The following is a 17,777-nucleotide window of genomic DNA, read 5'->3' as shown; positions in this document are numbered from 1 at the left end:
ACTGATACAGAGTAATAGCTCCGCACTACTCTGACTATGTCAACATGTAAAAAGAAAAGTAAATCAAAGAGTCGACTTACTGGAGGTCCAGTTTTTCCGAGGTTTCCAGGGTCCCCAATCTCTCCCTGTAATCAAAACACCATAAACAAGAAAAACAGGGTTGGTGTCAGACACATGAAAATCACAGCCACCCTCCACCTCATTTGCACAAGTAAACAAACATAAACACAAAGGGAATAAACTCCTGTGGCATTTTAAAACCTGGTATCATGTGCGATGGCGGCCAAATAAGAATTCCTGCACAGTTGTAATGAGGCATCTGACATATTTATGACACAGGCAAATGTAGGTTTTTTTTTTTTTTTCTCCTTGTTCTACTTTTTGCATTAGAGTGCAGTCTAAGTGTGAAGACTGCAAATTGAAAGCCTTGTTGTAATTTAGCCCAATAAAGTGTGTGTTCCTCGTGTCTTAGCTGTGATGGCACCAGCCATGTGGAGGGTAGAAGGGATAATTAGAGGCAATAAAGAAATGCAAGTCTGGATTCAGGCCCTGTTATTACATAGATGACACATCGCTGTTATTACATAGATGACACATCGCTGTGTGTTTCTGTTTGTGTGTGTGTGTGTGTGTGTGTGTGTGTGTGTGTGTGTGTGTGTGTGTGTGTGTGTGCATTTATGTACGTGTGTGCTGTGCTGACAGTATTAAGTGTCCCCCAGCAAACACAAAAAGAAGAGTTATTTGTTTTACCTTTGGTCCCTCAGGTCCCGGCTCCCCTATGAAGCCTTTCCGCCCAGGTCTTCCCTATGGAACACACACACACACACACACACACACACACACACACACACACACACACACACACACACACACACACACACACACACACGAACACACACACACACACACACACACACACACACACACACACACACGCGAACACACGCACACACACACACAGGCACACACACATTAACACTCTTCAGGCAAAGTAACAGCCAGAATCACTTTAAATGCCACGTTTAGAGGGTTTCAGCTTGCTTTTCTTTTTCCTCTCACCACAACAGAAGTGTTGTTAAATTCTCTCTACAAGCCTGGTAGTAGGTTGCATTAGATGCTTTGAGTAAGCTTATGCACTTATAGGGTCTCCTCTATAGGCCTTGAAGCGGGCTAAACGTGCAGACTGTTCTTTGGGAATGTGTGTGTGCAAACTGCAGGCGGGGGTCTGGAGATACTTACTAAGGGCCCGGGTTTGCCAGGTGGGCCCAAAGGGCCTTCATCACCCTGTAAATAACACAGAGCAAAGTGGAAACATTTCAGTAAACACACCAATTACACGTGAGGCAGGAAGTTATTCCCCCTCCATCATGTTACCCCTCCGTCCTCACAGATGAAAAGGCAGGAGGAGCAGCGAATCAGAGGAAGACATAATAAAGCACAACAGAGAGAGACACATGAATGAAAAAAATGATTGGAAAACACAGCTTGCGAGTAGAACAGACTAGAAGAAACACAAAAAGAAATGTGAATGTAATGGACTATGACAGAAATTATGAAAGAGAAAAGAAGAATGAAGTGAGAAGGGGAACAAAAGAAAGATGGAAAGAAAGAAAAACAGAGGGACAGAGAGAAAGAGAGAGATAGAGAATGGAAGAGCATCTGTGGCATTAGTAAATACAGCTGGGGCTTTCCATGCTCATCACTCCACAGGAGCGCTAAAGAAGCCTGTCGAACAGCACATCCTCGTCCACAGACACACACGCTGACCAACAACCAGGAGTGAAGAGTCACACAAACCTGCTGCTCACAAGGAGGCAAAAGGCGACAGAAGAGTCATGCAAACCTGCTGCTCACAAGAAAACACAAAAGGTGACAGAAGATCTGGTAATTTATAAAGTGATACTCCTCCAGCGGCTTTACACACCATCACGGGAATTTCACAAACAGATGCCCGTATGTGGTTTGGTATAACTGTCCTGTCTGCCCTGCTGTCTGGGTACTCCTGATCACTGAGGGGCTGCAGATGCCCTCTCTGCTACCTAAACACACAGCTGGCACTGTTGTCTCACCATGCCAGTAGACAGACAGGCAGACAGACGATTCAAAAAGACAGACAGGACAGCCTTCTAGTCCCGTCCCGTCCCTCCCCCCCCCCATCTTCCACCTTTCTTGTCCTCTTTATCTCGCTCGCTCTCTCTCTCTCTCTCTCTCTCTCTCTCTCTCTCTCTCTCTCTGCTCCCTCTAGGCACTGACGCTTACCTCCGGTTACCAGGGCCAATGTAACACAAGCACAATGGAAAGGTGTATGCAGCGCACGCCGCTGCCAAATGCTTCTGTTCCTTTTTCCACTTCTGGAAAAAAAAAGGCTCCCCTGGCCTTGTTTTTACTAGCCTCCGCTAATGAGGAATGACTTCATGCAGTGAAACATGCCTCTTGGTGGAGCGCAGACGTATACGCCAGCCACGCTGCCTCCGTCCGTGCCCCTGTGCCTCCCTGCTTGTAATATATACACACACACATGGTAATGCTAAATACACATGCAAGAGCTTTATAAGGGGCTGAGGACTATGCACTCAAAGGCCTGGAGAAGGGGCTGTGTTCTTGAGGTGGCCCCATAGAGAAACTCCTAAGTCCTGCAGGGAAGACATGGAGAAGGGAAGGGAAACAATGTCACACTGTACCTCAGTTCCTTTTGGTCCCGGTGGTCCCTGAGGGCCTCTAGCTCCCAGCATCCCCTAAGAAAAAATATCAGATGGACAGTGAGGGACTAGCATTAGCATTCAGTTAGTGCTGTTATGAATAGGGGTTGCTCTTCATTTAGCAAGGGAGAGTGGGATAATGTGAGTGGTTGTCGTACAGCATGCAGAGACTAATGTACATGTACACAACAGAAGATGAGTACACTCCCGTGCAACATCACTAAAATGTCAAATTATTCAAAATTGTATCACCTTTCAGTAATTGCATTATGTCCTGGTAACCCAGTGACTACCGTGGGCAGGGCTGTTGGAGTCCAGGAATGACTAGAGGACAGCCAGGAAAGACTTGATGATGGCGGGAAAGACAACACCGGGAGTGGGTGGCTGGTAACCCAACTCATTAGTTTCTCAAACACTGCTGCTACACTCACCATGAAGTCTACAAAGAGAAGACAACCCACAGGCCCTGTGAGAGGCAGGATGAAAGATGGGCCTAGCTGGACAGATCACAATGGAATGACAGGAACGAACACGGACAACAACAAGAGCTTGCAGATATGTGGGTGAGGGTGGGAAAAGGGGACCACATTCAGGGGACTATGAATCCACCAGGGAGGAGCGACGTGTGGAGGGGAAAGGCCGCTTGTGATGGGGTGTGGGATCTAGGCTCAACCTGCCTGGAGACATTATCTACAAGGAGTGTAAAGCCAGCTAAAGAGTGAGGAAGATGGTGGTGCAACGGAGATGACAACTCCAAAAGAACTGGAGGAAGGCAACACAGAGTGAGAAAGATGGCCTCAAAGTGCTGTGCGGGGAGATCAAGCAGAGGAGTGGTGAAGAGCAGTGGCAGTTTGCATCCCTAAGGATGAGGAGTCCTGGGAAATCAGACAGTTTAGGAGTATTGCCTGTGTTGGCAAGAGGAGTAACCAACTACCCTTTAAAGATTCGTAGTTCCACGTTGGTGGAACAAACTGCCTAGCACTACCAGAGCAGGAGCCTCACTCTCTACCTTTAAGAAGCTCTTGAAGACCCAACTCTTCAAAGAGCACCTGCCTTCCTAACTTGCACTTCTACTAGTACTTATCTTGCACTTACAGCAGTTACATTCCTGCACTTTTTTCTATTTCTAATGTAAAATAGTATTTATTGTTACCCTAGGTCTTTATTGCTCATAGCTTGACTGTTCTCTTCCTTGTACATCGCTTTGGACAAAAGCGTCTGCTAAATAACTAAATGTGAATGTAAACTGTAACAAAGACATGTGGACACCATGCTACCAGAGGATGGATGTCCAAGGCTTCCCAAGATGAGTCGAGCTTTAATCTGTGATACGGGAGCCGATCCAAATGGGCAAGCACAAAAAAGGAGGACTTGTCGTGGCCTGACCTTGGATCAGTGCCACACAAGCTCATCAACTACTACGCTATGGAGTCCTTCCACATCCCTAAGAGCATCAGGAGCCTGGTCTTTAAATGACTTCAAGGACCTGCTGCTGGGCATCACACTCCAGGAGCTCACAATGGGATGGCAGAATTTGGAGGTAGGAATCACCATGGGATGTTTAGTATCCCCCATCCTCTGTATGGCTGCCTTCGAGGTGATACTCAATGGAGCATGACAGATGGCCCCCCGAGAACCTACATGGATGATATTACTGACCTCTTCCCGACAGTGTATATCTAGACAGGTGAAACACATGTATGAGCTGATGTCCTGGGAAAATATAAAAAATCGAGCCTGCCAAAACCTGAAGTCTTTCGCCTCAGGAGGGGTCAGGAACAGCACCATTTTTGTTGTGGGTGGAAAGAAAATCCCTCCGCTTGCTGAAAAGCCTGTGAAAAGCTGTGGGAGACAACACAAGTCAGTGCTCTCTGACAAGCATGCAGGGAAAAGCGTGCTGAAACAGCTCTCTCGCCTGGTAAGGATCCACCAAAGCCAGATTTCACGAGAGTGTAGGGTGTGGTGCTACCCCACCACTCTGTACCAGAGGACATTTTGGCCGCTCAAACTGTGTGGATTCCCCTTATTCACAGTGAGCAAGATGCATGGGAAAGCCAACTTTCGTTGAAAGTGGCTGGGCTTGCCATGATGACTCACTGAAACCGGTCTACAGCTGCCACTGCAATCAATCAACAGGGCTACAAGCAGAAAAAGCCCAGGCTAGTGTTGGAGATGAGGGAGTCCACTGACCAGGCAGTGAGAAACACAAACATCCAGGTCCGCAATGGTCACAAGTGGAAAGCCCTGCTGTCCAGACAGGAAGGACGGGTCTCAGGTGGGGAGAACCCCCGTGGTTCTGGTCCAAGGCCAGCAGGAGAGAGAAAAAGGAACTGATGGTCTCTGAGGTGAAAACGATGGGGCTGGAAAATGTGGGAAGAAGTGATTGGCAGAAACATCAGTATGGCGGACCTGTGGAATATCCCACAGGCCCAAGGCACAGTATCCTTATCAGGGCAACATGCAACACACTGCCCTTCCTGCTGATCCGGCACCTGTGGTTTGGCCAGGAAGAAGGCTTTCCCCTCAGCAATCCAAATGCAAGCCTCCAACACATCACGTCAGTATGACCATGATCCAGCACACTGCCAAAATCACGTAAGACTTTCTTAAGAAGAAAAAAGTGAAAACTATGACTTGGCCAAGGATGTTGCCTGACTTGAATCCAACAGAACACATTTGGGGTATTTTAAGGAGAAAGTGCAACACAAAAAAAATGTCTCAGAGAAACATTTCTCCAGGAATTTGTGTAACACTGGTAAAAGTGGAAATACTAAATATTGAAATGTTTATATCAATTAAATATTTACATTTTATAATACATTTATATTTTTATAATAAGATATTTGAATTTGAGCAATTCAAGGTATACTGCCTTTGTTGCATTGAGTTCCTGCTGTGGGGCCTGTATTTTTAATTTGGTAAATCTAACCTGTTAGAATTGAATTTTACATTGCAATAAATATAAATGAGACATAATGCAATAACTGTAAGGTGATTTTGAAGCATTTGACATTTAAGTGATATTGCACAGGGGTCTTCTCACTTCTGTTGTATTTTGTACGTAAACACATGGTCTACGGCTGACAGGTCAAGTTCATTAATGTAGGCATGTTTTCATGAGCAGGAGGCAGTTAGTGTTGCGTGTGTACCGTACCTTGGGTCCAGAAGGTCCGTTGGGGCCTGGCATACCGATGTCTCCAGGAAAGCCCTGTCCAAGAGGAAACGAGATAAAAAGAAGAGAAATGAAAGATAAATGTCAAAGGTGAAAGAGACAAAAATGTCAACCTGTTTTTTTTTATGGCCTTGGGTTAGTTTTGAAGAATCACTTAGTGCACCGTGACCCATCAATCACCTTCCACAAAAAATGTACCCACTGCTACTCTGCCATCTTGTTGGGGCAAGAGCCACCAAGTCCATATGTGAACCCTCTCCCAAACAAGTCCATGACCCTATCCATGCCGAATGCGCAGTGGAGCCCATGGCCACTCTTTCTTTTCCATCTTTCATTCTTTCTCTTAAGACTTCTTCTTTTTACTGCACATGTAGGGAGTGCATATAAATCAGGGACAGAGAGAGAATCACAAACAGCTCCGTAATAGGAACCCGATGCCTGCGGTGTGATTGATGAGCCAGTGGGCTCAGCTCTGTCAGAGGCATCTTCCAGCACGTTCCGAAATCTCACTTCAGCTGTGGATGGCCAAATCACAAGCACCACTGCCACCATGTGCATTCCACACCTGTGATGGTTTCATCAGTGACAGGACCCACAGCCAAAGTTGAAAGGCGCCAGTCTTTTTGCAATGAATAAGCATACTAAAAACAACTCCTTGGGTGTACAACTTTCTAGATTGGTTAAATGGCAATTTTTAAATATGACCTAGAACTTTTAAGACCCACAGTAGACCTGAAGTCTGCGAGACCACAGTCAGCGAAGGGTTAACCTAGAGGAGAGGGCAGACTGGAGGAGTTATTCTGAGTTACTTTCACATGAAATGTCAAAACAGGAGAATGGGACTCTGTTAATTAAACGGGTTCAAAGACATCTTTTGGCCAGATTGCTGTCTTGTTGCCCACTATATTTCTGCCTTTGGCAGAGCTTTGCTCTGTGATCTCAGATCTTCTTTCCTTTTATGTAATGCACAAATACTGTGAGTCTGTATGCAGCCAAAATTAGACATCCTACATGAGATCAGAGAGCCCCACACTGTCACATCCAGTAATGGCCATGAAAGAGACGGCAGGAGTGGAGTTTCCTTTTCACTTCTTCATCTGGGTGCAGAGAATACCGCTATCCACTAGATGGCAATTGATTATATCGAAGAAAAACCACGTTTAGAATTGTGTGACAAAAACAATCTTTTTTAGTCAAATTGTTGTGTTGCATCACCAGCTATTTGTGAAGAACCACAATACTGACAGTCTGATGATAGTACTGGACTTTATAACCCATTCCATTTTATGTGTATCAATGCAGTCTCTTCCCCCCCAGTGCCCAGTAAACAAGACCTGATATCAACAGCTTTCAACAGTGTCAGATTGAAATGCACCACAGCGTCTACACACAAACACAGCACATCTGACTTCCACATGTCTCACTATGTGTTCAAATGAAACACAGACTGAACAGACCAAATTCAGCACAGCTCTGGGAATAGGGACTGGTGACAGCACGCATAACTCAGAAACATCAGTGCCGCTCAGGATGTTTACCCCACCCACACAGGACTTGCCTCATGATAGACATGAGTAGTCATCCAAGATGGCAGCTATCAGAAAAATGTGTCATCTCATACCTGGCAACACACACAGTGTCAACTGTCTGGCATTAACAAAAAGGCCATTATTCTTGGTGATGTGTAAAATGTTGGACTGTCAAAGTGAGCAGTCTTGATTCCTAAGCTCTTGTATCAACAGTGCTGGGACTAAGTATAACAGAAGTTGCAAAATAATCTTGATAGGCAGGAATCTTTTAAGTTTAACTGGCCAATATATACGTTGGTTTTGTGTATTATGTATTGTTGTTGTGTCTTCTGCAGTGTATTCCTATGCAGTGTAACAGTGAATTGGGTTACAGGAAGACATAGGCAGATCGTTTATGCTGGTAAGTGATGGATGACCTTCCCTGACATGTCTCTGGGAGCCCGTAGACTTTGATCAACACAAGGGAGCTTGGCCGTGCAAGTGGAATGTAAAACAGAACATTTACATTACCACCTAATCCACTCAGGCCTTCCAGTCAAACTTGTAATAATGCATGTGTGTGTGTGTGCGCGTGCGTGTGTGTGTGTGTGCGTGTGCATGTATGTGTATGTGTGTGTAAGTGAGGGACAGATAGAACGACATATTGAATCCATCACCGCATATGTTTAGTTAACCTGGAGTAAAGGAGGGCGGTGGCTCTGAGTGTCTTACCTCAGGTCCAGGTGGGCCTGGCGGGCCTGGTGGTCCCATCTCCCCCAGTCTCCCCTTTCAACAGACAGACAGAGAGAACACATGAGACACTCGCAACACCCCAGCAGAACCAAACCGATGCCAAACCATTTACATACACACAACCGTTCCCATTCACACAAATGCAAAAACATGCCCGCCCGCCCGCACACACACACAGAGACATACACACGCACACCAAGCGAAGGCAAACCGGGACTTGTTCTACAAAGCCGCCCTCATATCTTACTTGACTGGGAGTCTCCAACCCATGGGAGTTGCCAGCGTTTGTCAGGATGGAAACCATGGGTGGTAATGTTTCCAACCCCACTTTTTCTCATGCTAACTTGATATTACTAAAATTACAGCCAGGAGTCCTGGCGCTGGAACTACAAAAGATAGAGTATCTACCCTGGGGGGCGGGGGGGCTGGGAGCAGAACTTGGACAAACATGGCAAAGAACAAGCAGAAGCTAAATCAGACACAGCACGCCATTCCATGGTCCAGCAACTAGCTGTGTCTACTGCGCAACTACATCAGATTTAAACATCCTGATGCCCAGCACCTTCCACACACACACTCTCACACACACACACACACACACACACACACACACACACACACACTTACGCTGTGAGTATAAATTCCATTAATGCTGACTTTCAGATAACAATTTCTCTAAGCCATACTCATCCATTAAAGGTGAACGCGTGCCAAAAACCTCATGAAAGTGTTTTGCATTCTTCTGCCTTTTTCTGCACAGTAATACAGTATGTCTGTTACAGCAGGCAAATGAAACTTATAGACTTACGAGTGGTCCTGGTTTTCCCCTCGGCCCCGGAGGTCCTGGCAAGCCTGGTGCACCCTGCAAAATCAAACATCAAACATGGTGAATACAATCACCCTCTCTCAGACACTCTCAGACACACACACACACACACACACACACACACACACACACACACACACACACACTCACACACACACACAAAAACCACATTTGTGTTTGACGGTGTAAGAGACCCCTCCAGGTGTTTATTGCTTGTTTAGTCTGTAGCCCATAGTGTGTGGGGGATTGTGTTGAGAGCAATCCCACATGATGAAGGGTTGGACGTTTGAAAGTAAGGCAGGGTTGACATGTCTGTCTTTACAGTAACACTCCCCACTGGCATGGCTCAGCAGTGCCGGGCTGGTAGTAGTTAAGACCCCATGATGCGTCGTGTGCTAATCTACTCATAGTGTCTCAACACAAATACCAGGAAAATACAGTACAAGTCAAGAGGCCTTATATTATATGAATCATATGTTTGAATGGACTCCATTATCCTCGCCATGGTGTGATGTACACCTAGATCCACATAATGCACACTAGCGTCTATATGACTGGTGATTATCCAGCTGACCAGCGATCTCCATCGTCTTCCTTACCTTATCACCTTGGTAACCGTTTTCACCTGGCTCGCCAATTAATCCAGGTTCCGCCTAAATTTCATCACAGAAAAATAAGATAAAATAGAGACAACCCACTGCAGCACAGCACCCATGGAATATCATGATAATGGGACATGAAACAGCTAAATCATCCAATCTACAATCCCTTCAGTGTCTACCCAAATCATGCATTAGCATGTCGGAGCATGCACGTGACTTTTTTCACCTTGCTAACCTCGCTCACTGCCACTACTACAGGATTGCTAATACTTAAGCATTAGCACACTACATTCGGAAAACATGTTTCACTGCAATAATAGAAATATTTAGATCACCTTATCACCTTTCAATCCTGGTGGCCCCGCCCTGCCAGCTGGGCCCTGCCAATGAGAGAAAAGGTAGGGGGGGGAGTGGGTGGGTGGGGGTGGTGAGGTGGGGTGGAGAGGTCCTGAGCGTGGGCCATTTTGAGAATCAGTGTTTTATAGAAAACACACCGAAAACACAGCGGACTGCTAATGTTACCTGGGGTCCTGAGATTCCCTGCAGGCCGCGAGGTCCTTCAGACCCAGGGTCACCCTGAGAGAGAGAGAGAGAGAGAGAGAGAGAGAGAGAGAGAGAGAGAGAAAGAGAGAGAGAGATAGACAGAGAGGCAGGGGAGAAAAATGATGGTCACATGAGAAACTACAAACTATTTGTTTATTTATTCCCTTTTACAGGCATTTATGTTATATTTGTGTCACTTGATGCTATCGTAGTTTTTAGCCATGCTTATTTGTATAATTTTGTTTTGTTTTTCCTTATGTCTTTGCTTTTATCTTTTATGTAAACTGTGGACACTTCTAGAGAAAGACCCCATTTCTAATTTTATCCAAATGAAATGCCATGTTATTACTACCATAATGAAAGAGTTTTGAAGCTTGACCAGAATCACTGCCTAAGTGTTGAGAATGTGGACAAGAGAATAGGACAATAAATAAATGCATGGCACCAATAACAGTTCACCATGACAACACACTCAAAGCCTTCAGACAGCCTGAAGTTAAAAGCCCCGCTGGGAACAGACTTCTGGAAAAGCACTTATTTCACCACCTGTAATGCCCTGCCAGCACTAAATGACATGTTTCAGAGGAAACGTTCAATCCCTTTTGTGCCAGCCCCAGTTTTGGGCTGATCCGTCACACAGTTGTGCTCTTCGCATTAAAACGCCCATTCCTCAGTGTCAACATCTCGCTGAGAGATCAAAGCCTCACTGGCAAACAATCATACGGACTGGCCTTATCATCTGCCTGTGTGCGTTAATAAATCAAATCTAATCCAGTCTGACACTGGATGAATGGCCATCTGTGTCCATGCTTGCCTGATAGAGGCTCTTTTTCGAGTTGGACGCGAGTCTGCCACCTATGTCGAGCAGAAAGTAATCCAGCAGAGGCCCTGCGGACCTCTCAGGTATATAATGTGAGGCCTGGGGCAGTTTGCGCATGGCTCTGTTACATATCTAAGTGGTTCCAGTTGGGCCGGGAGCTTTCTGGTGTAATGCTGTTTTGTAACAGTATACTTTCAGGCCAGATGGTCACTATGGAGAATGGAACTTAGGCTATCAGGACAATACTAATAAATTGCTAATAACTAAACACATAATGGCTGAAGACCTCAATGGATTTCGGCCCCTTAACCTTACCAAGGTCCCTAATGGTATTCCCCCACAGTCATCCATACACACCCACCAACGACCTGTTTCATGTCAGTAAGGATGGCTGTCGTCACGGATACAGGTCAAACTCCTTGACGATCGCATCTGCAGCACATTGTTTCTGTTGTTTATGTACAATCTCGAGAGACGTCCAGACTCCTGGTGCGTGAGCGAGCATGTGCGTCAGTATGCGTGTGGATGCATCTGTTGGACACATTGATCGCATCAGGCAGAGCCCGCCTCCCACTCCCCACTATACACACACACACACACTGACCTGAGCTATTCACTGCGCCTTGTGCATGAGCGTGTAGGCGTCTCAGGAATTGACACCAGTGGCACAAGCAACCCCAGAGAGGGCAGATTTAAGAACTGAATGATGCATTAAAATGGTTTCGGAAAGTTCCAGTTGCGTCATGTATAGGTTCATAAAATGTGTGTGGAAAATGTCACATATGGCCTGCATGGCGTGTTGAAACAATCAAGTCCTAAATTAATCAGAGCTTATGTGGTTTGTTGGTGATGCCGATTCATGTACTGTAAGCAGCCAGCAGCCAATCAGAATTTAAACAAATGTGTTGTTTGTGATGTTTCTTTTCATAGGGGGCTTCGGTGAGGCTTATCCAGAATAGCCCTGCCCTCTTTGAGTACGTCACATGGCTTGAGCGAGAAAAATACCCCAATCCTTAGGCCAATCATTTAAATCCGTCCTGCGGAACCGCGGAACCAACAACACATCCAATTGGGAGGTATACAAAACTACACACTTGTGTGATCTGGATTAGACTGACGTCCGACTGACATCCAAAGACTTGGGTGGCCCAAGCCTGACCAACATTTGGTAAAAAAAATGTAAAAGCTTTTATCAGAAAATGTCACCTCTGAGGTTTTATGAACACAACACAAGCATGGAATTACATCTGGCTAGTGTAATTGATTAATTCTTGGCTAGAACAGAGCCCTGACCTAAAACGATGAAGGGAGCATGGAAAGGATTCTCCTTTGGCCTGTTCACAGCTGCAGAGGTATCCTCCATCAAAATGATCAATACCCGCGGTCAGGGCAGTGTGCTATGAGCGAGCGGCTTTTAATGCGGCGTCATCAACGGCATGTGGCTTAAAAGAGCTGAGTCCATCTGGTGCTGGGTAAGCACGCTGTTTGATGGCGAGGAGAAAGGCCTAATGGCACCGCTGGATGAAGACTAATCGCACGCAGTTCGTAAAAAAAAACTGCTTTCAACCCCCGTGGCATGTAGAGGACGAGGGGGCAGGAGAACAAGAGGCCAGCCGTAACATGAAAACCACCAGCTCCTGCTTCATCCAGACAAATTATCTCTGACATATCACAACAAAAATGTGTCTCTGTGTGTGTGTGTGTGAGTGTGTGAGAGTGTGTGTGTGTGTGTGTGTGTGTGTGTGTGTGTGTGTGTGTGTGTGTGTGTGTGTGTGTGTATGGCTCATGACTAGTTTGCCATGGCAAACTGCTGTTGATGAACCTGATGCAAACCACATTGGAACTCTCCCACAGGTCTTCATCCTCCCCAGCAACAGTTTCTCTAAAAACTGAAAAAGCCTTTGAACACTCGGAGGAATAAAAAAACACACAAGCATCTTTGAGAGTTGGGGCTTGTTCCGCTCAAAGGGAATTGACGAGGTGTCACCTTTCTCAGTGCAAAAACCAAGGCTAATGTGACCACGCATGACGAAAAGATCAGGAGAACAACAACCCCTATTTATCTCTGGGAACCCAAGCAGAGCAGGGGCCCACAGACACCCACAGTGTCTGTGGAAAGTCATGTATCTTCTGATGAAAACTGATCACTTTAGTGTCATATTCACACAACCCAGTTGAGGTTGTTTTATCTTCATCAAATTCAAGAGGAACACCCACAGTGAATGCAGCCTCTTGGTAAAATTCCTTGATGCATATTTAACATTTGTATCATACAATACAGGGATGCAATTGAAATATGGTCTGTGAGAATCTGAAACTGTAATGACTCATTTGTTGGCAGAACACGACCCTGTGGTATTGTCACCACTGTCTTACAGCGTGTGTGTTTGAGGCAAAACACATGTTGAAATGGAAACCATCCCAAATCCCGGCATTAAAATGTCTGCCCTCCACCATCTGGTCGACCACCACATCTCAGTTAACCACAGTGAGGACTGACCACAGTTGTTAACCTGACGCTGGTCAAAAGCAAAGCATAATCGCCTATTCATAAACATTACCATGAACCTAAATCAGGCGGTTCAACTGATGTTCATGAGCTCAAGAGACCATCACAACACTGTGTCACATAAACCTATAAAGGGTCTACCACTCAAGACCTAACATTCATCAGCTTAAACTTCAAGGGTCTAACAGCGTAACCTGGTTTCAGACACTCCTTGCCATGAGGCCAGACCACTACAGATCACGGAGATAACTCTGAAGCAATAAATATGGAGTCCAAAGGCTAAGGACTGGTGTGGAGACACGAACATCATCTTTCAAGGGGTTGTGGTTGGAATAAGGGGGCTTTTCTCATGGATGCCTGTTCAACGGAGATGAGCCAATTTGTAGCGTGGCGCATCCTGTCCATCCACTTTGCATTTGAAAGGCTTTCCTCGCGCATGGGGTATACAAGGGGGAGGACATGACGAATGCACATCCCGCCGGCCTTCCTTTCACTTCAATGGCCGCATGTGGTTCCCATTCGGACCGTGTCGGGTCTGGCTCCGCTGGTCGTGATGGACAACAAATCGGACCTGGATCCGATCCACAGCTCTCAGAGAAAATAATGGCAGCATACTGGACTGGGATGGACTGGACCTAGACAACAGTGCATTGGAATTGGTCCTATGACAGTGACGAGGAGCCCCTCTTTAAAAAGCTCTTACAACTGATCCTCAACAGCCAATCGATTAAAAAGCGCAGTCAGTTAGTGCAGCAGTGTAGCATATCCAGACTGTTGAATGAATCCAATAAGAGTGTTTTGAGGAATTGGCTAAAGTCGATCTCCTGGCTCTCTAACCAGCTGGCGACTCTGTTGGTTTGGCTAGTAAGACTCAGTCTTGGACAGTCCCATAATAATTTATTTCAATTATATCACTTGTCTGTTTCTGACCAGTTCTTTTTCCAGTGTTTCAGAATTTTACCCTTGTGATGCAGGCAGGCAATTTGATAGCTTCAGGAAAGAGACTGGACTGGGGGATGCAGTGGAACCAGCTAACCGTGTCCAGCTGTGAAAGGGGTTTGCCTCTGAATGCGCAATCTCTTTACAGGAGCCCTGCGGCAGGGAAGCCATGTCGTCCTGGCAGTTTGTAACATTGTACAGACAGATGGCTCCATACAGTCATGAGTTATTGTGGCTGTGCCGAAGGATGGAGCAAAAGGTAAGTGTAAATCTATCCTGAAATGGGGGCAGGTTCCATGGGTGAGAATCAGCAGGGGTAGCCCCTTAAATCTTATTGACTGCTGTCCCAGGACCATCAACAGGGCCTCTGAAACCAAAGCTTCTTTTTGGGGGGCCTTAAGATTTGTAATGAGGTATGGCTGGTTCGCCTGCTCACAGGTGTGTAGGCAGGATTTGGGACACCAGGTTCCTCACCTTATATTCTAGGCTCTAGAGACTGACTAGATACAGCCTCTCAAATTTCTCTTGTAACCATCTCTAACCCTTCGCCTCTTTTTTTCCCGCTTCACTTTTCATTTTCTGCACCTCTACGTATATGCCCACAGTACACCACTACATTTCTGTCTAGTGTTTCCCTTTCCCATCTTCTCTTTTTCATTCCTTTCCTCCTACTGCAGCTCCGTGAGAGGCCTTCCACTGCTTCCCACTCTGCGGGATTTAGAACCCAGCGTCAGGGCAGTTGCATTTCTTCCTACCCCTGTTTATCTCCAGATCTCTGGTCTCCCTCTCTCTATCCCTCCCTCTCCCTCTCTCTGTGAATCCCTTCAGGGCTGACAGGCCGCCAAGCATTTAGAGAGCATAAAATATTAGTAATCCATCCTTGGCAGAAGCTCGCTGGCCAAGCTAAGCACTTTACGGTAGCACTCAGGAGAGAGCCGTATATTCTTGCCATTAAAAACAAATGACCTGGGCCTGATACTCCAGTGGTTCCTCGGAGCAAAAAATACAGACTGGCACGAAATATGTCCATTGATATGTGCTGGAGAGGATGTCAACTCTTTCTGCCATCATATCAATCACTATGTCATAAACGGAAAACAAATCAGAATGTCCACTTATGAATCATCTGAGTAATGATCGATGAGAAGATGCATGATTAGAAAAAAATGATTAGCAAAAAATGACTTTCTTTTGCTTAATACAGATATAGCTCATCATGGCAGACATGAATGGAAGTCATGTATTATGAGTTTAGCTCTGGACAAAAAAGATGAGAGCAACACAATGGAAGCATATGATATGTGTTATGATGCAAAATGATTGATGTTTCAAATTAAAAGTAATCCCAAGGTTCAGCAATATCCAGAAGGATATATAGATAGAAAGTGGTTTTGCTGGAAAAGACGGCCCTCAGTGTAAAACTGAAGTTTTGTTATTTTTTAAAGATGACAGTATAAAGCATAGTACAATCAAGACCCTTCTGAGACCCTTTAAGACATGTGAGAAGGCGATTTGCAGTTTTCGAATGTGTATGACGTTCAAATTTGTTACTGATACCTCCAAAACAAAGCAGGCGAAGCAAAAGTGAAAGAACATGTGTAATCTTTTTTTTTTTCAAACATCTGTACTGTGGAATACTGGTTCAGCCTTCTCACCCTCAGTCCTGGAAAGCCGCCAGTACCAGTAGCTCCAACAGGCCCCTGGAAGCAAAATAAATACAAATGGGATATGAGTGAACTCGAACATGCCTTCTGATAAAACAAGAAAAACACAGGAAGATGATACAACTTATTTTCCAATTTGCTTAAGTGTTATATGTTTATACCAAGTCGCAGGTGTATGTATACAATCTTGCTAAACACCAGAAAAATGTACAAATTGCAAAGGTAAAAAAACAAAAAAAAAGGGGGCTTTGATCTTAGCGTAATGCATCAGAACACCTTCCAGTATATTCTTCTCAACCCAGCTCAGCAAAGCATCAAGCTATTTATCTCATATATGACTGTTCATTTCAACACCATTGAGTTTAATGGAGTCTAGTTTGACTAGTCCTGACACTAATAGTGTGAAGTAAGTGCTTTACTGGAACTCCGATATTCTTCAGAAAAGCGGGAGAACACATCATTCTACAGTGTTTCTATAAATCACTTGAATTTGTACACATAAAAATTGAAATAGGCTACATAAACTTGATGGCACGACAAAGAATGAGTGTCTGCGTGTGGCTCACGCTCTGCATAAACTGTAAATTGAGATTACAACAGTGCGCTTGCTTCACTGTAAAAGCTACTGAGAAGCTGTGTTTATTCAAACAGCTTGACATGAGCGAAAATGTTTTCATACAGACATTTCTGCACTTAAGCCCGCCTTTAGCCTACAGCCTACCTTCACAGACGCTACAGTAAGCCGTATGTTATGAAAAGAAGATGCATTTAGCTGACTCTCTAATCAAAACGTAGTTCTCCATGTTTACAACTCTGCTGAAACATGGAGAAAGCTGTCAACGCTTCCTTTTACAGAGTATGGGCAGGTCTGGGCACACAGAGCTGAGTAAGAGTAAGGATCTGTAATTTAGTTACATCAACTAAATGGCCACAAACTCTTGTGAAGTTTTATGTGCAACAGGTTGCAAGAGGGCATAATTAAGTGTTTACCTCGTTCCCATCCGGCCCAGGAGGACCCCTCTCACCAGTGTCGCCAACAACACCCTGAAAACAGAACAGACAGTTGAGTTACTGCATGTACACGCCTTGGCAGCAAGTAGGCCATGACAAATGGGATATGAATTTCACCTTTGCCATGGGTACTTTCAATCTACTCTTTGGAAATTTCAGCACGATGGATTTGGATTTACTACATGTGTTCTTTCCACATCAATACATCTTGATGCATGTTAAGTAGAGGTATGTGGAGTATCTCAGCCTTCAGTATCCCTACCAAGACCATGTCAATGTCACCAAAAAATGCCTAAAAAAGACTGTCTAGGCCTGTTTAGTACGATGCAATCTCCAAAAACATAGATTGGAAGGAATGATGACTAATGACATTTTTTGTTCGTATAAGCACAAGATGTAAAGTGTGCTGCTGAGTCTTCTTGGGGTAAAGCTGTCTAATTAAACACGAGATAAAGAAGAAAGAGTTCACAACTGGGGGACATCTTGCAATGCGATGCCTTGCATTTGATTTTTACTATCTGTGCATCTCTTGGATGACCTTAGTTGGCTATGCTGGTGGCCTAACACACCCCACCCCCCCCACCCCCCCATGTGTCTGGACTAATCACATTGTCCTAGCACCAAGGGCCAGTCTTACCCCAAGTCTCTCTGGTGCTACCAACCAGTTAGATGTTAGTTGATTTGGCACGAAGGCCTGGTTCCACTCGAGGCCATGGAAAAAGTCTGCTTTG

At 45.2% G+C, this 17,777-nt stretch overlaps 1 protein-coding gene across 5 annotated transcripts in view; it reads right to left on the bottom strand.

Moving 5' to 3' along the window:
• Nucleotides 1–17,777, bottom strand: part of col24a1 (collagen type XXIV alpha 1 chain) — a 110,727-nt gene that overhangs the window by 48,170 nt on the left and 44,780 nt on the right. For all 5 annotated transcript variants that reach the window (XM_080860566.1, XM_080860562.1, XM_080860563.1 and 2 more), the window contains 12 exons: nt 17,026–17,079; nt 16,027–16,071; nt 10,083–10,136; nt 9,896–9,940; nt 9,558–9,611; nt 8,941–8,994; nt 8,112–8,165; nt 5,854–5,907; nt 2,682–2,735; nt 1,240–1,284; nt 751–804; nt 81–125 (listed from right to left, as the gene is read on the bottom strand). In XM_080860566.1, coding sequence (XP_080716692.1) covers nt 81–125; nt 751–804; nt 1,240–1,284; nt 2,682–2,735; nt 5,854–5,907; nt 8,112–8,165; nt 8,941–8,994; nt 9,558–9,611; nt 9,896–9,940; nt 10,083–10,136; nt 16,027–16,071; nt 17,026–17,079 — 612 coding nt within the window. The remainder of the gene's footprint in view (nt 1–80; nt 126–750; nt 805–1,239; nt 1,285–2,681; nt 2,736–5,853; nt 5,908–8,111; nt 8,166–8,940; nt 8,995–9,557; nt 9,612–9,895; nt 9,941–10,082; nt 10,137–16,026; nt 16,072–17,025; nt 17,080–17,777) is intronic.

The sequence above is a fragment of the Sprattus sprattus genome (assembly GCF_963457725.1).
Source record: "Sprattus sprattus genome assembly, chromosome: 2".
Classification (NCBI taxonomy): domain Eukaryota; kingdom Metazoa; phylum Chordata; class Actinopteri; order Clupeiformes; family Clupeidae; genus Sprattus; species Sprattus sprattus.
This window is presented reverse-complemented; position numbering and strand designations above follow the sequence as displayed.